Below are 22,555 nucleotides of genomic sequence, written 5' to 3'. Positions count from 1 at the left end.
CAATCTCAACTAAAAACTGATGCATCTCAACAGCATTTCATGAAGTAGCTTGTGTCCCTATCTGCATGTGGGATACCAGTTCAGAAATCACTTCCTTTACTACACAGTAACAGTAAAAAAATAAGAAAGTAAGAGTTGAACTGCTGTTCAAACCCATTAAAAAGCAGGTAGCCTATTTTATTCATATATTAAAAATAATATACTTTCTCAAAATAATGTACAATTAGAAGCCGTTCAAACTATTTTAAACACAGAGCTGGAAAATGTTTGAAGAAAAACTATTAAGTGTGAATCACATTGCATTGAAACAATATGCTGAAACGCTTTAAATTTCTGACTTGCAGCAAAAGTGATTGTAGCCATGAATTTTTATTTAGTGTGTGCACTAGGTAGGCTGTCAGACAGCTGCAAAGAGGAGTCCTGGTTTACTTGCTCCTTCCACCTCCACCACCTGCAAGCATGGTGGCCACCCGAATGAAGATGTTCAGTGTATCTGTGTAGATACCCATGCACCTAGGAAACAGGAAATCAAACTTAATACTGTTGAACAGAAATTTAGTGTTTCACACTATTACACTTCATTTTTTAAAAGTCTTCATGAAGCATCTGTAACAAAACCCAATTATGATTGTCTACCATCTCTGCTGGCAGGAACTATCTACAGAAGTCTTACTAGACAGTATACTGTTCTCATGCAGTAGCCCTCTGCATTTATGCTGTACTTCTATCTGTTTATCTCCAAGAATTTTGAAGAAGGTCAATATTATTCCAAGTATAAGAAACCAGAATCAAGGAGGTAAACAATTCACTTAAGATCAGACAGACAACATTTACAAGCAAGTTACTTGTTAGCCAGACTTGGTCTTTACTGAGAGTCAATTATTCCTTTTTTTCCTTATCTATAACACTGTTGAAGCTTTTTCATTTAGTGACAGAGACCAGTAAATATTAAATGACTATCAAAGAGTTAACATGTTTTGTTTCAGCTGATATTGACAGATATTTTCAGAAAGCAGCTATAAGTTCTCCCAGCAATGCTTTAGAAAACAAAAGTACTTTCTAAAAAAGTACTGCTGGAAGCATGTGACACCATGCATTCAATCCCACTTCTCTCATTTCAGAGACAGTTTCAGTTCTAACTCCACTAGCTATTTTCACACTGTAATTTTAAACTCTGTGATTCTTCACATTTAACAGTAATACACTTTTGAACAGTAAACAAAAGATCTGGCTGATTTTAAAGCCTACTTCAACATAGTTTGAAGTAAATTCTTACACAGACATTCAGATCAGCTGTGTTAACACAGAATACTTACGCATTGATTGGATCATATTTTGTCACTCCATAATACGGAATAGTTTCTGCACGCTTGATAACATGCTGTGTATCGTAGAGCAGGAACATGCCAAAGAGTACCAATCCACCATAAACAGCTACCGAATACAAGCCAGCACCAAAAGCAGAAGTAGGAGGCAAGAACATCGATCCTCGAGAGGAATGTACAATAGTGTTAAAAAAAGCTACTACGCATATCTGCTAGTCTTGAGTTGTGCCAAACTTCAGTTACTGTAGCACACATTTTTCAATGAGTATTCAATTCTCAGTTCATGGTGCATTTTTGATATCAAGAGATTTAATACACAAGCTGAAGATGTCACATATACAACCTGATCCACTAATTTTGAACACCCTAGGGAACTGTATACTCGGATTCATGTGAAAGTACTTCTGTCCCTAGGACTACAATGCATAGAAACACATAAGGGAGAAGAAAAACTAGATCAAGAACCAAAATCACATTTACTATCTTCCCTAGTCACTGGCAGTAACTAAAAATACAAAGCACCAGTATTGACTATTTGTCAGATTAATGCTTGCCAGAACTTAACTTCATGTTTGTTTTCAAGAACAAATTTATTTTCTGCTGTGCTAGAGTTGCAAGGGCTATTTAAGGCAAATCTTAACTGGACAGACCAGTCTGCAATTAAACATGAGCTGCATCTTAGCAGCTTAAGTTTATAACCTATTTTATCTGACAGTATTAAAACAGTGTTTTACCAATTGAAGAGGCAAGAACAAAGCCCAAGCCTATTCCAAGTGGTCCTCCCATGTTCAGAAATTTTTCACTTGGAGCACACACGGCCACAGTTGAGAGCCCTCCAACGATTCCAGCAGTATACCAGGCAGCTCTGATCAGCAAAGGACCACCCAAGAAGGCCAGAGGAGCCACCACTGCACCCATAACACCTAGCCAAAGGAAAAACAAAACAACACCCGTAAGATTTGGAACAGTTCTGGTAAAAACACCACCTGCCAAAACATTATTATTTTTTTTTCCAGTCAGGTAACATGGCTCAAACTAACCTACTTGCACAACAAAATACCAACGCACTTGATTGTGCACCTATCTAGAAGGGAGCATAGTAAGTTGGCAATGTTAAATTCCATGACCTACTTTTATCTAGCTCTGTAGAGTACTTCAGGGAGCCTGTCTTTGGAAGAAAGACCAGCAGAAGTCAACATATTGATCTGTTCAAACAGAGCTGGCAAGACAAACTTAGCACAGACTCATCAACTACTTAATTGCCGTAGGAGCACTAGACTGAAAAGCAGGACAGACTTCTGCTACAATAATTAGTTAGGCAAGTCAATCAGACTTTTTTTCTGGAGTCTTGTATGAAACCTCCATCTAGTCCATTAGTATCACATTAGGTTGTTTAACTTGGCAGCAATCACTAAAATAAACACGATTTCTTCTCGGCAGAAATGTTAGCTTGAGGGGCAAATGTAATTCCAGTGCCTAACATCCACATGTCTTTCCTGAACCACAAATTATATCTGGTAAAACAGTTTCAAAAAAAATTATAGCCATTGTTATTTGAAGTACGTATCATCAGTGAGAAACTGATCTGTCACAGCTTATATACCCAATGGAACTATGTACCTAAGAAGCTGCAGTTTAATACTAAAAAAATACTAAAAATCTAATTTTTTAGTCAAGTTGTCAAATACTTTCCTATCCTGTACAAGTGAAAAATGCTAAGTGTAGACGATAGTGCTTACAGAAGGTATAGTCCCAGAAAGCAGTCACAAAACCAAAGCAGCTACGAAACCAGATAGTTCTGTCTAATGTGGCACATACATATCTCAAATTGAACCTGAGCATGACTTTTAGCAGATTATGAAAAACATCAGAGTTGGGTTAAGAACACTTAAGAAATCTTCCTGACATTGAGGAGTTCTCATTGGTCTCTGAAAAATCTTAACTCTCCTACAGCAGTATGTAATTTACCTTGAAGTTTTGTTAAGAAAGAATCTGGTCACAGTGACGCAGATATCTCTATATTGAACATTAAAATCACATACCTGAATGCATCATCCAAGCCAAATGTTTAGCTGCTGGACTATTTTCATAGGATATGGACCTGACCAACATTCCAGCACCAATCATAGCTGCAAAAGTTGCACCTATTGCCTGTAAACACAGCATTACGGGGCTCAAGTTAGCATCCGGGCATACAGTCTCTGTTCTAACCTCCTAGCCTAGAAGTCAATAGCGCAATTCTGAAAAGAGCAACCTAATTCATAACTGCAGCATTTGTCAATTTTACTCCTGTAAGGTTACAGCCAAATCTTTGCAGATCCTAGCTTGTGGTAATTCCCATTTTACTTTTAACTCAGTCTCCTAAGAATCCAAGTTTAGTGGTAAGATGCAACAATCTCTTAGTTGTGTAAGGTAAAGAGAAGAAAAACATACTTCCACCCCTTACTCTAACCCTCATTAAGGTACTTGAAATGTTAGCCTTGCTGTTTTCTTGTACGTTTCTCCTCAGTTCACATGCTTTTTCTACCAATGATTTTTCAACCTCATTGCCTCCTCTTACTGATGATTCCAAGCAGAATCATCCAGCAGCTGAAAAACTGGTCAGATATGTACAACTTTGGTTTATCACCAAAGACGCATCATTAACTTAATCTCTGTAAAATTATGTAAGTGTTGGCATTTTAACTATTATTGTCCCACTCCACTTAACACACTGAATATGCACTAAGCAGACACATTTTGTTTGCCTGGATGATTTGCCTACCAGTATCATTTCAACCTTGGCAAACAGGAGACAGCTTTCAAAGAGCTACACAGAAGAGCACAGGGAGCAGTAAGAATGCATAGGGACCTCAGTTTCCATTTTTAGAAAGCAACAGAAATAGTGTCATTAGCCTCAGGTGGCTGTTTATAACAGGTTCTCACTTGCATAGAGCTGGTAAGGATAGCACAGCATTTTTTTCTCATGTAGTTTGTCTTTGGCAAGCTATCAAAGAAGCCTAGAAGGTGCATGTCAGCATGTAATAAGAATCACCAAGTCTTAAATCACAAACTACCATTATGATACTTAAATAGTCTTTATGGAGAACAACACTAGTGTTAACTGCAGGTTTGCCTTTTCAACAAGTAATTTGCATTTCACATTTTTTATATCAACCATCACATTTGGGGTCTTTTCCTCAGTAAATGCTTCTATTTTTATAACATAAGCTTACCAGCCAGGAGCCTCTTGTCATAAGGCTCATGAGTGCCGGAGATCTGCTTACTGCTACAGCAGACAGTGCCGTCAAGCCAACGCTTCCCGCAAAATACATGTAAGTAGAGTGAATTCTGTCCTTCACATACTGTGGCCAAATACTGAAAAATAAGCAGTCATACACAGCTGTGCAGTTACCAGTATCAGAATGACAACCAATTAAAAACAACCAAGCTGTTAAACATATTCATAGCTATGAATATAAGGCAGGTTTCATAACAATGGTGTGGTCTGCCAACTTCTGCCATGAGTTTACCTTACAACAGGAGGCTGAATTTTTGAATCTCATTGATCTAATGTAACATAACTGTCTAGAAACATTGTAAATTACAAATAATGCTAATTATTGTTCAATTCTAAGGAGGAAGCATACATGGGAAACAGAATAATGAATGCTTTTTAACTATGTAAAAACAGAGAATAGTGTATATATAAAACTGGCTTAAGGACAAATGTCTACAGAATGTGTACTGGGCACTAAGTAGCCTGCTGAGGAGCTCATGAATTGCTGAGTCACAGTGCACATGATTATCTGACATCAGAAGACAGGAATTTCATTTTGAGAGCTCTAACAATAGCAACAGACCTAGCCATGAATGAGCATTTCTGCAGTATGATTTGGTCATATTACAGACAAGTAGCATTCTCTGCTAACACCAAACAAACAGTGCACACATTTTCTCCTATTTTATGCTTTGTACCCATTACTTCAAAGCCTGTGGAGAAAAAAAAATTACACACAGTTGTTATCAATGAAAAGCTTCTCACAGATCTAAGTAGCAAGCATTCAGTATGAATGTGGGTGGTCACTTCCAAACGTAAGAAAAGCAGTATGAGTAAAGCAAAATGTCTCCAGCGCTCATTTCTCATAGCCCATGCTTATCACTAACCATGGTTTAAGTCTAAGTAACTATATCGTTTTGCCATTGCAGTCAGGTTATTGTTGGCCAAAAAGCAATATACCAAATGTATTTATTAGAGCAGGGCTTAAGCAAAGATAAATAGTGTGTTCAAAGATGACTTTTTCCAACATGCTGTACTGAATTTTAACGAACAGTCTCACATGAACATTGGGCAAAGTGATCTTAATATGTTTTACAGAAGACTACCCTTCATAAATTATCTGTGGCACACCTCCTGAGACAAGTAAATTTCAAATTTAGGAAAACAAAGGAACTCACTTAAGTCAATATCCATTTAAGCTTGGGCAATTTAAATTTTGCTTTCAGTTATATGCTTTAAAATCCTGCACAGACAGAGGCAAAGGCTTTCTGTTCACAGCTTAAAAAAAAAAAAGACGTAAGCTGTGTGTTCGCTGGGTGATACCAGCTAAAGAAGAGGAGGGAGATGCGCTTAATGTACTCTTTACTTAAAACAGTAAGCCATCTTACTTACACAGCTCTTTCAATAGCTCCAATCTCACTGGACATGCCCATTCCATAGTAACAGAGGGCCCCCAGGCCAACAGCAGCCCCTCCAGCAACAATAAATTTCCCCAGGCGATCAGCTGTATAAAGAAAAAAAAATCCACACTCATGACTGCTTTTTCTTGGATAGTTAATAACATCCTTGTGTAAGTTTTGTTGTTCCTGCAATAGCTAATCCATGCTAGGCTTCTTTCTTAAATCTCCACTTAACTTCAAGTCACTGTGTTACCAGCTCTAAATGAGCTACACGTGAAAAGCTCTAGATTCAGCATACCAATGCACTAAAACTTCATAAAACACGGTAAGAAATGAGAGACCTACTAGCAATATACCAGGTTTACTGACCCTCATTACAGTAACAGGAATTCCAACCAAAACCATTTAACAGGTTCTCCAACAGAAGAGTTCACCTGTCAGCTGATTTAGTGTATCAGTTCACTATCCAACTCACTATAAAACAGGAGAAAAATTAGATATTGTGTCCTTTCCTCTCATTCACCTGGCCTGAATGCTTGCTACTTCAAGAGCTCTTTGGTAGCAATTAGATCCAAATCAGTTTAAAAAGGGATTTCCAAAGCTCATGGGCAACAACACATGATTTACTATCGGTTTCTACTGTCTGATTTTTAGACATACTGCTTGTGTGCCACATATCAGATTACTGCTACAAATACAAATATCAATCATAAAATAGTTATAAATGAAGTAAGAGCAGCTGAGGCTGAATATCTTCAGTCATAGAACTTTAAGACTACATTTTTTTCTTAACGTGTTATAGCCAAGACTATCTAGCCAATCTACACACATTCTATTTGTCAATCCAATGCTATTATATGACACTTACAAGCCCATTCTGCTGAACACTGCTATCTAACAAAACCCCTTTGTAATCCACTGAAATTACAACCCACACTAGATGTGCTAGCTAGCATAGCGAACCAATGTCTTGCATAACCATGGCACCAGAAACTTTCTCCAAACTGTACACATTGTAGAAAAATCCCTCCTTTAAACAGTATACAAAGTAAATGTAGCAAAGCACGTGTTAGCATACTTTTTAATATCTGCAACCAAGTCTCAGTTAAGAGACAACCATTTTTGACTTAACAGTTCTCAACAGCAGCTTAAAGTTGAAACAAGAAAGTTCTCTATACTCTGACATATTTGCAGCTTTAAACTTTATCAGGAAAGATAAGCAGAGAAACCGTCTCTGTCATTTGAAGATCACTAAGCAAATTTACATATGAAACAAATTTACATATGAAACAATATTCTCAGTCTCTACTGGTTTGAAGGAAACCAATTCCTTCGAGTAAGTTTTAAGTTAAGCTTTGAAGATTCTCAGTATTTAAACAACAGCTACTTACCTTTAAGTGCTGTTTCTGCAGATGGCTCAAATGCTGCTTCTTTAATCTCCTGGCCAATTTTTCCACGCCTTACACCTGTTCTTACTCTGGTGGCATAACACTGTTAGATTCAGAAATAACACAAGAAAGATTCAATGAAATAAAATTGAAGACATTTCTCATCAATTTACTGGCTACACTTAAAATTACTACATAGTGTCTTATTTATCTGTGCTTACCTTCCAAAGACATGAAGCAACTGTGCTCAAGGAAAACAACTGAACATTACAGTTTAGGAAGCTTTGTGAATTTCACACATTCTAGAAGTACAGAACCGAGGCAATGAATTTCAGAAGCTGAAGTTTTCAGTGTGCATTTCTTCTATTCTACTCCCAGTGTACCAAACAAGGCAATAAGGCTTTTTTTTTAAATATAAAACATACTCTTAATTTTTTATTTTGTAAAAAAGTGTATTTTGCTTTCTACGTAAAAACACTCTTTATATAAATACTTTTATGTAAAAAATGTTCTTGCACAATACTTACACTTTACAGACAATAAATTTGGAAAAGCAGCACCAATTGTTTGCTTTCAACTCTAGCCTTGATTTAGAGAACAAACCTTGAATGAAGGCCTATAAACTTCATATTTTTTTAAGCCTGACAAGCTCCAAATGAATACAGCATGCTGCTCAAAGTCTTAGTAAGCTGCAAGAGCAACACAGAATTAACTTGTATTTAAGTTCAGAAACAACTTTTGAAGTTTCCTTACCATCTTTTCCAGGAATTTCTAAATTATTTAACAGGCGCCCATGAACCAAGGGCTCACTCAAAGCTGCAAGTTTGTTTCAACACTAAACTCTGAAATCTACAAGCACTGCTATCACCAACCATTACAGCAATAAAATTCAGGAAGTTTACCATAATGCCTCAGCATTGTTGTGTTTTGTATCTAACAAAATCTAGCCCAACACTGTAATTATTTAGCACTTGTCACAGAAATAAAACCACCACAAAAAGCCCCAAAAAACCGAAAAGCAACCAACAAGAACACACATCCTCCTCAAACCCAAACACCTACAAACTTACGATGCTTAAAATAGTTTTCTATGCTTAAGAGGAAAACGCAAAGGTGAAGAATTTGCTATTAGCACTTTCACCAAGACAATGGAAAGAGCGCAATGCCTCCTAACAGTCGTGAGTTACATGGGCAGAAAACAAAAGTGACACATCCTCTCTCAATGCAAAATAAACAGACAGTGTCTTAGGATAACAACAGTCCAGATTTTAAAACTGCTGGTAAGACCCATGACAATCCCACCATAGCTTAGAAACTGCTCTAACATGGGCTACACCTCTAAAGGCGCATCGAGACAAAAGTCTTTGAAAAGCAAGTTTTAACTTTAATATTATATTTAAGACTCTTACTCGGAAAGAGGGAGCTAGGAGGAGGTCAGACAAGAATTTCTGCTCCCCCCACCTTACATAGTAAGGCTTGTCCGTCGTTAGCTACCCCCTTTAAGTTCTTTTTTTCTGCAATTTTAATGGGGAAATAGTAACTGGAACAGAAAATACTATTTCAGTTGCTCTTAAAACCCCTGTTTTTTGATTGAGTAATACTATTCCTTCGGTAAATTAGAGCAGGTACCTCAAACAAGCAGAAGGATTGCGATCACTCAAAACAATTACTCCATGCAAAGGGATTCTTTTGGCAAAACACCCAGCCCTTTAAAATATCAGTAGTCAGAACCATTAGGAAGAGAATTACCTTACCTGGTTAGGCTGCCACAGCCTGTATGCTTTTATATTGGAGTTCCTCCAAGCTGGGGAAGCCTGAGTAATGGTGGGGCAGATAGTCTGGCATGATAATGCTCTCAGGCATACTAGCCTTGCAGTCAGCATGGCTGCTTAGAGAATATAATACACTGTGCTCCTGGAAGTATACAAAAAAATATGCTTTACTATTTTGTTACATGGTTTTTACACAACAAAGTACGCTTACTACTTATTCTCAACTTCCCTACAGTCTGTAATAAAAATATTATCATCACTCAAATACTGTAATAAGAATCAAAACTTCCTTAAATACGCAGTTTAACTCTGTTCTACCTATATTTGTCTCTTACGGACACGGCACTCAGTTAAGGTCACAGCCCAGAACACAAGTTCAGATCGTCTTATGCAGTTCTGACCAGAGAACAACACCACGACTCAAGAGGAAATCGACAGCATAAGCAGACACCAGCCTGTGTATTCTATAGGTAGTATTAAAACTGATAGCTTACTTCTACAAATAATGCCTACGTTACACATAAAAACTCCAAGTCCTTATAATTACACACACTTTAATTGTGACTATATACAACTTCTGATATCACAAGATTCCCCAACTACCAATACATTTTTTCAAACAACTGTTCATAGCTTACACGTAGAGTATCCAATACAATTTAAAAGCATTCTAAATAAAGGTAACTTTAAACATGGATGGGAAACAAGCCTGCACAGCATTGGGCAGCTAGCATTAACCACAAAGCAAAAGTAAGGAAAATAGCCCTGCTACTAGAAAAAGTCACTTTGCTTTTAAACCCGGTTATGAAAATTTGTTTTTACAAGTGCAAGTACTTTCAGACGCACATCCTGTTTCCACTACTAACCCCCACTCTTCCATTGGGACGACACAGTTTACAAGAACTTACAGCAACCACTATTTTTTTGAAACTGCTGACAATGTCAAGCATTAGATTAAGAACACGGCAAAGTGTTAAAAACAAAACAAAACGCCACCAACATTCCAGCATGTTAACTGCAAATACAGCAGCAAAGAAACACTGTGAAGTCACTGCCGCACCAAAGCACAGGAAAACCCACTCCAGCCTGGGCAGGGCGGCGAAGACCGCTGAGGGGGCAGGGAGGCAGCCAGAGCCCGCCTCAGGCCCGGGCCGGGCCACAGGCCCTCACTTGCCTTCGGCCGAAGCCTAGGCCTAGGCCTAGCCCTAGGCCCCGTTCCCGCCCACAGCCACGGCGCGCCACGGCGCCCCACGGCCCCCAGCCCGTTCCCCCGCACCTGCGCGGCCGCTCCTCGCCCGCTCAGCCCAACGGACCCGGCTACCGCACCGCACGCACAAATACTGGAACCACGCCGCCGCAAGAGCAGAAGTGACGTCCAGCTGCTCCGGGACTCACCCCACGTGACTCCAGAGCATGCAAACGCCATTGGCTGGCGGAGGCCGGTTGAAATGACGCGCTGCAGTTTCCGGGACGAGCGCAGGAGCCATCTTTGATAAGGGCGGGGAAGCTTCTGGAAGCCACCTCAAGCCGGTAATTAACAGCACCTTACGCAGCCCTCTGTGTCGCAGACCGTAAATTAGGCGCTGCCTGCGGTGTAGCTGCCGCTCCCACCAGGAGGCGGAGGAGAGCCGCCGCCCCAGCCACAGGGAGGAGACGGCGCTGACCAGCAGCCGTTTCACCCGCCGCCGCGGAGCCCCCGCGGCGCCATTTCGAGCGGGGGTGCCGGGGCGGTCGGGTCGCATACCCTGTGCCGCCCGCGCCCCTCCGGCAGGGGCTGTGGCTGGCAGCGGGCCGGACTGGCCTCTGCTGATAACTGTCTTGAAGTCCCAGCTCCCTTAGAGGTTTTAACGGCAGCGCCCGCGGTGCACACATGTAGAGAGGAGAATGCCCGGCTCGTGGGTCGCCGTGCCGGCCGGTCAGGGAGGGCTGCCTCATCCGCCCGCAGGCCGCTTGGCAGGGCTGGGCTGCAGTGTCTGTGTCCCTCCCGGCCTGCAAGGCAGCTGCTCCTGCTTGCCAGCAGGCAGCACGAGCTGCGTAAAAGTACCCAAGCGAGGCCTCCAAAGTTCACTTCCAAGGAGTATGACAATCCATCCTGTTCTGTGCATTTCCCCCTCTTCTGTCAGGCGCTCTTGTTTCCTGACACAGAGTCGAAAATGGTGTGGAGGCTTGACTGCAAGTGCACCGAAGCAGGCTGCGTGGCCAAAGCGACTGTGGCTCGGCCACGGTGGTCCACCAGCAGCAGGCAAAGGAATCTCATACTGCTGATGGTCTTGGTGGCCTGTGTCTCCATGCCTTGGTCATGTTCATGGCCTTTCTATCATCTTTGCTACTTGCTGCCTGTGAATTTAAGTCTTGCCTTTCACATAGTGTGAGAACGCTCAAGATCTTTCCATTTCCTTCGCTCTGTCCTGAGCCTTAATACTACTGGGAGAAGAATTCTTTTAGCAGCCTGCTTTCTCCTTTGCCAGCCCTTTGCCAGCCCCAGCTGCATATCGAGCTTTCTTCTTCTCTCAGTGCTAGTGCTAATCCTAACCCTAACTTGAGCTCTGAGTCCGAGACTATTGAGAGACACAGTAATCTTCAGAGAACTCCTTTGGCAGCCCTATATTTGCTTTGACAGCCCCTTTCCAGCCCCGCTCTAGTTTCTTTCAGCCTTAATGCTACATATGGGCATGGTTCTTCCTAGCCAAGTAAAAAAAGACTCTGAGAGCCTTGAGCAGGATCAAAGACAGAGAATAAAAAAAAATGGTGTTGAATATAGAATTAAGTACAGAAATAGAATGAGAGTTACAATACGCTTCTGAGGACTGTGAGATTAGCTTTTCTATATCTTGGAGCCTCCTTGTTTAAACTATGAGAAAGGAAATACAGTGAACTGCTAGTCTGCAAAATGAAAGTCAGGTAAGGGAGATCAGATGTAGGAGAGGTCTAAAAGTACACCAGCACATAGGGTTTTGAAGAATAATTTGAATGATAAGAATGAAGCAGAATGCCGCACGACAGAAGGATGGAAATTCCATCAGAGAGGGCCAAATGTAATGGGATTCAAGGGCTGTTCCTAACTTAGTCTGATGCTTGTTTTCTTTCCTTTGGAGTAAATGAAATCCAGAGGTTTGAAGTCTATTGCCCCAAAGTCTCCTACAGTGGAAGGAAAAATGCCAGTTTCAGGACACAAGTTGTTTATGTAGAGACTTCTAGTGTTTATTTCGGAGTTCACAACGCTCTATAATTGTTAGGTACTAAAGGATTCATTATAATAATAAAATTTATAATTCAGTTATTAATAGTCATAATTTATGCAAGGAATCAAACTTCTCTCTTTTACTACAGTATGTAATCATGTGAAAAAATCTCCCGGGACTTTCAAATAAGATCCTCAATCCAGCTCTGTCCTAAATTGTTTCTTAAATAGATAGTTTTGCCAGAAGCAACCCAGATCTACACAGGGCCCACACTGCAGCAAGTTCAGCTGTTGAGGCTTTTTCACAAAAACTTGTTTGCTAGCAGATACTGCTTTTGTACTAGATGGTCAACACATGTACATACTCTAGCTAGAAAGATTGGTGCGTGAGTAGGAAAACAGTGGCCTCTTATGTAAATGAGTCCCAAAGCATCTGAGAGTTTTTGAATTAAAACCAGAACTTTGTTCCTATCTGTTGGCACCACTCTAACATGACTGTTTCTCTTGGACAGGAAGACAATAGCTGCGGTCACTGTGCCACCTGGTATTACTGCAGAGTTTCAAAGCAGCTGGCAGTGCTTTTGTAGTACAGTAGTTCAAGCTCATGCTGACAAACAGCATGACAGGGAGGCTTGTTGGTGAGATCGCAGCCAAATGCACACATAAAAATTTACTTTTTAACTCTGATGCGCTGTTCCATCATGGGATTGTGTTCAAATGCATTGTGCATCCAACACCTGGATCTGGGTCCAGTGCTGTTTAGCATCTTTGTTGATGACCTGGATGATGGGACAGAGTGCACCCTCAGGTTTGCAGATGGTACAAAACTGGGAGGGGTGGATGATACACCAGATGGTTGTGCTGCCGTGCAGAGGGATGTGGATTGGCTGGAGGACTGGGCAAACAGGAATGCCATGCAATTCAACAAAAAGAAGTGCAAAGCCCTACACCTAGGGAGGAACAACCCCATCTACCAGCATAGGTTGGGGGAGTCCAGCTGGAAGGCGGGCTGGCAGGAAAGGCCCTGGGGGTCCTGGTGGACACAAGTTGAACATGAACCTCCAGTATGCCCTTGTGGCAAAGGTGGCCAGCAGTATTGTGACCTGTGTTAGGCAGAGGGTTGCTGCTTAGTCGAGGGAGGTGATCCTTTCCCTCCGCTCAGCACTGGTGAGGCCACACCTGGAATACTATGTCCAGTGCTGGGTTCCTCAATACAAGAAAGATAAGGGCATACTAGAGAGCTCAGCAAAGGGCCACAGAAGTGATTAAGAGCACCTTTCACATGAGGACAGGCTGAGAGAGGTGGGACTGTTCACACAGAATCACAGAATCTTAGGGGTTGGAAGGGACCTTGAAAGATCATCTAGTTCAACCCCCCTGCCAGAGCAGGACCATCTAGAGGAGGTCACCCGGGAACGCATCCAGGTGGGTTTTGAATGTCTCCAGAGGAGACTCCACAAACTCTCTGGCCAGCTTGTTCCAGTGCTCTGTCACCCTCACAGTGAAAAAGTTTTTCCTTATGTTAATGTGGAACCTCCTACGCTCCAGCTTGCACCTGTTGCCCCTTGTCCTATCATTGGCCATCACCAAGAAGAGCCTGGCTCCATCTTCCTGACATTTGCCCTTCACGTATTTATAAACATTAATGAGGTCACCCCTCAGTCTCCTCTTCTCCAAGCTAAAGAGACCCAGCTCGCTCAGCCTTTTGTCATAAGGGAGATGTTCCACCCCCTTAACCATCTTTGTGGTTCTGTGCTGGACTCTTTCAAGCAGTTCCCTGTCCTTGAACTGAGGGGTCCAGAACTGGACACAATATTCCAGAGGTGGTCTCACCAGGGCAGAGTAGAAGGGGAAGAGAACCTCTCTCAACCTACTGACCACAGCCGTTCTAATACACCCCAGGGTACCATTGGCCTTCTTGGCCACGAGGGCACATTGCTGGCTCATGGCCATCCTGCTGTCCACCAGGACCCCCAGGTCCCTTTCCCCTACGCTACTCTCCAACAGCTCAATCCCCAACCTATGCTGCTACGTGGGGTTGTTCTTTCCCAGATGCAAGACCCTACACTTGCCCTTGTATTTCATTAAATTTCTCCCTGCCCAGCTCTCCAGCCTGTCCAGGTCTCTCTGAATGGCAGCACAGCCTTCTGGTCTGTCAGCCACTCCTCCCAGTTTTGTGCCATCAGCAAACTTGCTGACGGTGCACTCTGTTCCCTCGTCCAGGTCGCTGATGAATATATTAAACAGTACTGGTCCCAGTACTGACCCCTGACTCCACTAGATACAGGCCTCCAACTAGACTTTCTCCCATTGACAACAACTCTCAGACTTCTTTCCTTCAAGCAATTCACAATCCACCTCATTACCCGATCATCCAGACCATCATTCCTCAATTTAGCTGCAAGGATGCTGTGGGAGACGGTGTCAAATGCTTTCCTGAAATCAAGATAAACCACATCCACTGCACTGCCATCATCTATCCACCTGGTTATGTCTTCATAAAAGGCTATCAGGTTGGTCAAACATGACTTCCCCTTGGTGAAGCCGTGTTGACCACTCCTAATGACCCTCTTATCCTTGATATGCCTAGAGACAGCACCAAGAATAAGTTGTTCCATCACTTTTCCAGGGATGGAGGTGAGGCTGGCTGTTCAATCTGAAGAAGAGAGGGCTTAGGGGGTCTTATCAATGCATATAAATACCTGACGGCAAGGAGTAAAGGAGAAGGAGACAGACTTTTCTCAGTGATTTCCAGTGACAGGACAAGAGGCAATGGACACAAACTGAAATACAAGACATTTTGTTTAAACATAAGAATTATTTTTTTAGAGTTTTTTTTTTTACTATAAAGGTGATTGAACAGTGCAACAGGTTGCTCAGGGCATTGTGGAGTCTCCGTCTGTGGAGATTTTTCAGAAGCTGACTGGACAGAGTCCTGAACAACCTGGTTGTTCAGGGGGGTTGGCCTAGATGATCTCCAGAGGTCCCTGCCAACCTCAGCGATTCTGTGAGTCTATGAAGTATTAACATAACAATGGTTCCTGAAGGATCTGAAACACTTCTGGTTTTTCAGGACTGATACGCACCAATAAGAGGTGTTTGGAAAACAGCAAACATTTTCTCCAGGTGGTATGTAAAAAAAGATGATATTTCCAAAGAAACAAAAATTCCGGAAAAGGAAAAGCATAAAGATGCTGTTTTTTGAGTTCCTCAAAAGTCCAAAGTATGAACAGGAAAGCTTGTACTGACATAAAAATTTCCTACAATTTTAATTTCAATAGGCCATGTTTTCAGCTACAACACGTTTTGCATTTGTGGGAAATCTTGAGGTATAGTTTGATATTGAAGGGTTCATGTCTAGTTAGAAATTTTGCAACATCAGAAAACACCATTGTGAAGAGACTTGAGTATCCCGAAGGGATGTGTGAAGTGGGCATGGCAGGCAGCGGGACAGGCTCTAAGCCCTGCCTCTCTGCTGGGCAGGACCCAGGTGAGGGACAAGCACTTTGCCTACTTCCCAGCCTTGATAGTTCCCAGGAGTGAAAATTCCCATAAACAGCTGCTGCCAGGGCATCAGGGATGGTGGTCTCCAGCTGCTTTGCCCAAGGGGAAAGCTGATCTGACTGCCTGACTCCCAAAGAGAGTAGTCTAAGCTTCCCTTGTCAAGTCTTGTGTGAGAAACATCATGTATTTTCAAACAATGCTAGTCTGTTTTTACAGATAAATTAAAGGGTTTTGTTGTCTGGCCATGAAAGTGAGGATCGTGAGCAATGCAATCATCTTCCAGGAGATACCACGTGACATATTTTTAGCCGTGCACTTTGCCTTCCAGCCACCTGAAATGGGACAGTGAAAAACTTATGTTTAGCCCAGTGCAATGCTGGAAAGCCACATGAGTCACAACAAGTCCATTACTGTGTTAATAAATAGGGTCAGTGTCAGTTTTGAAGCTCAAGCTTTTAACTCCGCAGCTCTGGCATCCTCCCGCAAAAAAAGACATCCCTGTCAGTTGTTCACAGGGCTGTGTTCATCAGCAGAAAATAAATAAACCTGTGGTTAGCACAATTTCTCCCTAGGGTAAACTTTGCTGTTGAAGTTTTTCAAATTAGAGCTGAAGAAAAATATTTTTGAAGGTTTTCTGGCTGTGCTGACTCTAGCACTCCAGGTATCTCTCCCAGCAGATTACAGGGGACTTTTGGACTTAATCTGTTCCTGCTAGTTATGTGTCAAATGCATGTTCGTTAAGCATCGTGTTTTTATTTTAGATTAGATATCATAAAACAGCGCAGTGCGGAGGGAATTTGCGGAGACAGTACTGATGTCTTTCTCAAAGCCTGGCAAGGAAAAAAAAGCCATTAAACAGACTGTTACTTTACCATGGAAGAATAAAGTATTTGGATATAGCTCCTTCCATGCAGGATTTTGAGCAGCAAGGACAGGCTGGAATGTTGCAAAAGTGAAGCAGTATCAATATTTTCTACAGGTGTGAGAATTTGGGGTCTTGGTTTATTCAGCCAGATCTCAAACATTTCAAACAGGCCGTTGTTTCATTACAGTGGTACTGAACTGTGCTGACACTGAGGTTAGTGTCTTTGCTCCTTCCTGTTACAAAGTTTGCACCTCGTTAGTTTTAAAAAGCACTGTACTGAAATTTGGACTGCAGCTTATATATTTTGAGGACTTGCATGTATTTTTACATTAAGCAAAAGTAACTTCAATATAGTAGTATTGTATCTGGAATTGGAGAAAAAGGTTGTGTGTGTTTGTGAGTAAATTCCTGACGCACTGTCATAACAAGCATCGGCTATAAGGAATTTCACATGTTCTATCTTGCTAAAATAAAATGAATGCATTGTGATAGGTACTTCTGGTGTAAAGTAATGTATTCTAGGTCGTTTAAGAGACAGCTGGATTTTTGTGTGTGTGAAAAATGGTGATTTGAGCACAGGAAAAGTAGTCAGCCTTCTATAGGTACTGTAGACATTTAATTTTTTTTTTTTTAATATATATTTGTATAAAAAAAAAGAATTTAAGAGTAGAAAACAAACAATATATCTGTATGCAACCTCTGAAACAGCCTGGAAAACAAAACAATACATCTTGAGGAATAAAAATAGCAGCTGTGTTCTAAATGTGTATTTCCATACTGCTAGAGGTGTTCAGCCAGTTGTCAGTACTTTTCGTGAAAAACAATGCTATGAGTACACATGCAAGTTTGCTCTGAGAGTCTTTGGCAAACTTCACACTTACTAAGGAAAAAGTCTTTCTGGTAGAATTTGTGGAAATATGCATATCATATAGTAGCTTTATGGGAGGAATAGGTTCTGTTGGGTTTTTTTCCGGTCAATACACTGCTTTCCTTCTTGGCCATACTAAAGAAAGAAGCATCGTATCAAGCTGTGGTGACAAAGAAGCTTTTGCTCTTCAGAGCCCTAAAGGGGAAAAAGTCTAAATGGCCAGATCTTCTACTGAGAAATTCCTGCATCCATTTTTTTGATCCTTCAGATTTAGGCCTTATTTTGTAGAAATGACTTTGGTTTTCTGTTATCTGAGAGGAAACGTCACCCAAGTTGTATTCAACATTTTTTGTAGGTTGGATTCCCTATGGCCATACCAATAATCCTGATTAACTCCTGTCTCTAATCTCCATCTGTTTCCCTAGGGAAAAGGCACAGCTACTTTAGCGACAGCCTTCTTAGCAGTGCTCCCTTGTTTGACCTAGCACAGCCATTTCCTCTTGCTTACTCTGAGTCTTGCCTTGGTCACTGCACGTGCCTAGCTCTTTTCTTGCTTCTTCTGATATTTCCCCCAGGCTTGCCCTTGGTCACAATTCTAATGCTCTTTGGTCTGCTTCCAAGCCTGCTATGTTTTATCCTTGCTTTCTCCCTGAGCTTCATCGGTCCCTTCCCCCTTCTGTTACTTCTCCCATACCAGCTGTGAAATCAACTCTTGGTTAAAGGCAGCTGCAATCCCTCCTGTTATTTTCTTAACAAGAAGTCTGCTTACTTTTTTCAGACTTTAAGTAGGGATTTTGATACTAAAGAGCATTTTCTTTCAAAACATATTGTGGGATTCATTCTGGCCTAGACAGTCTGTAGCCATTTAAACAAATCTTCTTGCCCTGCCAGATGTTAATGCTAAACTTTAGCAACTACTAAAATAAACTTTAAAAAATCAGAAGTTTAATATCAAGCCTTATATTTTCTGTTAGTTATATATTTTACATCTCATTTGGAAAATGAGGGCTAGAGCATTCTTTTTTTATTCCTGAATTTAACCAAGGTTGAAGTACATGAAGGTAAATAAACTTGGATGTCAAATCCCCAGTTCAGTAAATCGCTGAAGTGTGTGATTCTGTGATACTACTTGGAACAGCACTCTAATGTATTTAAGTTAAAGCACATACCCAGAGCTGTTGCTTTAGTTACTCAGGAGTAGTGCTTTGGTAACTCAAGTGCTCAGAGATACATGAAGATGAGTACTTTGGTGAACAAGGACCTGACATTGTATGGTTATAAATAAATATATGAGAGAACATTTTGTTCACTGAATATTCTATTTGAATAAATTGTACTTAAAAGGACATTTCTTTTTCTTGATCCGTGTTTTAGAGTCTATAGCATGAATTATTTACATAAATCGATTGAAAAAAAGCTAAAACAGTTTAAAAATATTTTCAATGAAGGAGTGAATTCTACATTTACAGCATGAGACCTCTCAACCTCCAAGAAATTGCTATTCATTTTGTTTAAATACAACAAATACTCATTTTCCTAAATGCCTGTGAACTCTTACCACAGCAAAAAATGACCCGTGGCTTTTTCTAAGATTGCTGTTTGTGCTTTCTAATTGCTTTTAACATGCAAGGCACTGTTCTTCTGCAACTTCTTGGAGAAAAAAAAAAAACCTCTTTGAAATTCAGTAAGCTTTGATTTAAAGTAATTGGTTTCCACCTGCATGGACTGAAATTTTCTTCTTGGGAAGTTTATTAGTACATTAAAAGATGCAAATTAATTCATAATTCTTTCAGCTCATTCTCCTTGGAACAGTTACACAAGGAAATCATTAATGTACAAGAAAACAACAGTTAAAAATCTCAGAGGGCAACAGGGGTGTGGAATATATGAAAACATTTAGACCTAGTTAATAGCAGAACTTGGTTGTAATAATAACAGTTCATAAAACAATTCTAATTTTTCTTTATTTGTAAACTGATAGCAGCCACATGGTGCAGACAAGAAATCAAAGACCCAGGCAAAATGGGTTTACTGTCAAAGGCCCTGTTCTCCGTGAAATGCTGCAGAAACCGAGTGTGAAGAGTTGAATACATGTTACCAGGGCTGCTAGGATCACAGCCAAATGGAAGGCTTCAATCAGTTCACCTGTTTCGATGCTCTGATGTGTACCATTCCATGATGACTGCCTACAAGACTTATCGTTTCAATATAAGCCTCTGCGCTCTGATAAATAAGCCAAATATTTTCATCTGGATAGTGAAAACCCCTCAGGAGTTAAGAGTTGATGAAAAAACAGCAGACTTGCTTTTTAGGCTTCTTTGATGCACTTGTTTTTTCTCTTTTTAGTTAAGGTATTAAACAACTCAACCACTTTCCTTTCCATTTTTCTTTTCATAATTTGTCTTGCATGCTTTTAATGTTACATATCTGATGAAAATTTCAAATATTTTTTGAGTCATAACACAGAGTATCACCAGGATACCCATAATTTGGTTATCTGCTTCTAGCACTCCCTGACATCTGGCTATCAATGAAGAGACCAAGAAGGAAACACATGTTCTCAAAATACTGTAAAGCATCACTACTGAGAGAAGTTTGCCTATAACATGGGCATTATCCTGTCTTAAAGAACTTGCCCTTTTTTAAGCACAGCCACATAAATGTAATACACATAGATCAAGCCTCTGTTGACCAATACCTGTTTCTTTGAGGTCTCCACACTGAAAGTCTAATCATAGCTTAATACTCTGGGGCAAGATATTAAACAGGGACGTCACCTGAACTGAGGACAAGATTAGATTATGGATATGCAGTAATAAAATAACTTGTAGTAGACTCCCTAACATGTGCCTTTCTCTGCAGACTCTAAGGAGTACTGTTTACAAATGAAAAACGTTTAAATTTGAAAAAAAAAAGTTGCACTACAAATATTTCTCTCAATTTTCAGAATAGCATAAGAGCTGAAAAAATAAAAATCTAAATAACATAGATTGATAAAAATAAATCCTCAAGAAAGAGAGTAGACACAGTATAACTGTTATACATACGAATCACCCAGACAGAAATCAGTGTTCTAAGTACAGCAGTATTTATTGTACGTTCTAGTGACAGCAGGCCACTTCCAAAACACCCTCCTTCAAAAAAAATTCAAAATTTCCAAATTAGAGACATTGTTTTGATGATACGTATAAAAGAAAAGAGAAATTTGTACATGTTAAAAAAGTAGTACTGTTGAAAATGCTGGTCAAATTCCTGTTTTGTCCTGCTCCTGCAGTTGCCTGACTGGATGAATGTGTTTCCTTTTGCCAAGCTAGAAATAGGCAGTTTACTTTCAGAGTAGCAATTCAATCTCAGTTCACTTAAGGCTACTGAGAGAAATCAAGGATTATTACCTATCTAATGCCATCATTCTGTATATTTAAAAGAACATATGGACTTACTGGAAAAAAAGGAGTAGACACTTTATGCATAATTAATTTAACATCCCTATGCAACTTAAATTCCACTAGCCTCTTTTGGTTAGTTTGTGCTCTGCTGGTTTCTGCTAGGAGACCAAAATTCCCATGAACTGGGAGAAAAAGAGATGCCAAGGATCAGATGGACATTCTGAGTGAGAATACTGACAAGGGGCCATTATGGTTAAACAGCTTTCAAATGCAAATTTAACTATATGAGAATGCAAGCAGAAGTTCTTTTTGCTGAGGACAGGAGAATAACTTATTTTTCATGACATGTTTATTTTTACCCTTAAAAAAGCCCCAAACCCCACTAGTATAGAAAACTTCAGAGGAAGGATAGGCTATATAAAGAGGTCTGTGATACTCTCTGGGCCATAAGAAGGTGAGGCCAGACCCGGCTTTTTATAACAAAAATTTTCATTTGGTTCATTGCTGTTAAATGTGAAACAAGCTGATGGCATCAGTTTGATTCTGAACGGTCATGTGCCTATATGAGAAAGCTCTAATTTAACTTAACTTGGGATGGTGTTTCTCTAAGGACAAAATGAACAGAGATATTCCGTGTCACAGTTGAAGTGATTTCTTACAAGGCTAGCACCAAGGTTCAAATGGCTGAGATCCCTCAGCTGTTGCCTCTTTGATATGCCTCATTGGCAGCAAACCAACAATGTCAGCCTAGCATAAATGTAAGTGCCAGCTGCATTTTTTTTTGCTTTGAAGTGCACAATCTTAAAGTATCAGGGTAATGCCCTGGAGAAAACAATATTCAGGTTAGATATCATCATTCTTGAACTCACGTTCTTGAGAAATTACTGTAGTAGCTACTCTAATTAATCATGGTCATTCCATATCTATATAGACAGCAGACAGAAAAGGAGTGTCACATAAGAACAGTCTTTCAGAAGGAGTTTCTCCCCTTCACACACAGGCATAGAGGCCTGGGTTAACATCAGTACTCAGCAGGCTGCAGATAGAAAGGGTGAGAGGGCCTCTGAATATCAGGCTCTCATTTTGGTTACTGTATTTCTGGGATTTGGCCCTTAGTGTTGTAGTCATTCAGAAACCAGCTGCTGATTATTACCAAAGCAAGATCTGTGATATGAACACGTGAAACTATAAGATGCTGAAGGAAATCACTTTGAAAATGCAGTGATGCCTCATTGATCTAGCAAATTCACTTAGGCTGCTGAAGTGTTCCCATCCCTGTTATCAAAGCATTGCTGATCTACTGGAGGTGACCAGGTGAGACATGCCTCAGGTCATGCAGTTTCCTTCCCAGTAACTAGAAAGCAAATGAACTGGAATTTTGATCTCAGTATGAAAAATAATTTTTTTTTTGAAATGGATATTGTTTCACCTGTGATCATAAATGAGAATGAATGATGACGAAGTGCCATAGAAACACCTTGGTTTAGTTTTAAAGATATTTAAGGGAAGTCTCACTTACTGCTAAATGATGGAGAACAGTTATAATCTGTTATAGTTAATTTACTACGACATAAGGAAAAATGTGCTAAGAGCAGCACACTTGTTAA

The 22,555-nt window shown here is 40.5% G+C and overlaps 1 protein-coding gene and 1 long non-coding RNA gene across 2 annotated transcripts; one reads left to right on the top strand and one right to left on the bottom strand.

Annotated features, from left to right (window-relative positions):
* Window positions 1–387: 387 nt before the first annotated feature.
* GHITM (growth hormone inducible transmembrane protein) lies at window positions 388–10,517 on the bottom strand. Its single transcript, XM_009958645.2, has 9 exons — window positions 10,421–10,517; window positions 9,127–9,286; window positions 7,376–7,475; window positions 5,977–6,088; window positions 4,541–4,682; window positions 3,368–3,476; window positions 2,060–2,248; window positions 1,317–1,488; window positions 388–513 (listed from the first exon to the last, which is right to left on the bottom strand). Exons 2-9 carry the CDS (start codon window positions 9,253–9,255, stop codon window positions 426–428), a joined length of 1,041 nt encoding a protein of 346 aa, XP_009956947.1. The 5' UTR covers window positions 9,256–9,286; window positions 10,421–10,517; the 3' UTR covers window positions 388–425.
* Window positions 10,518–10,613: 96 nt separating this feature from the next.
* Window positions 10,614–19,936, top strand: LOC147415346 (uncharacterized). Its single transcript, XR_015183542.1, has 2 exons — window positions 10,614–10,674; window positions 19,544–19,936. It is a non-coding gene; the product is annotated as an uncharacterized LOC147415346 (long non-coding RNA).
* The last annotated feature ends 2,619 nt before the right edge of the window (window positions 19,937–22,555 follow it).

Source organism: Leptosomus discolor, chromosome 6, assembly GCF_034619465.1.
Source record: "Leptosomus discolor isolate bLepDis1 chromosome 6, bLepDis1.hap2, whole genome shotgun sequence".
NCBI classification, from domain to species: domain Eukaryota; kingdom Metazoa; phylum Chordata; class Aves; order Leptosomiformes; family Leptosomidae; genus Leptosomus; species Leptosomus discolor.
The sequence above is the reverse complement of the archived record's forward strand: the minus strand, read 5'-3'. Positions and strand labels throughout refer to the sequence as shown.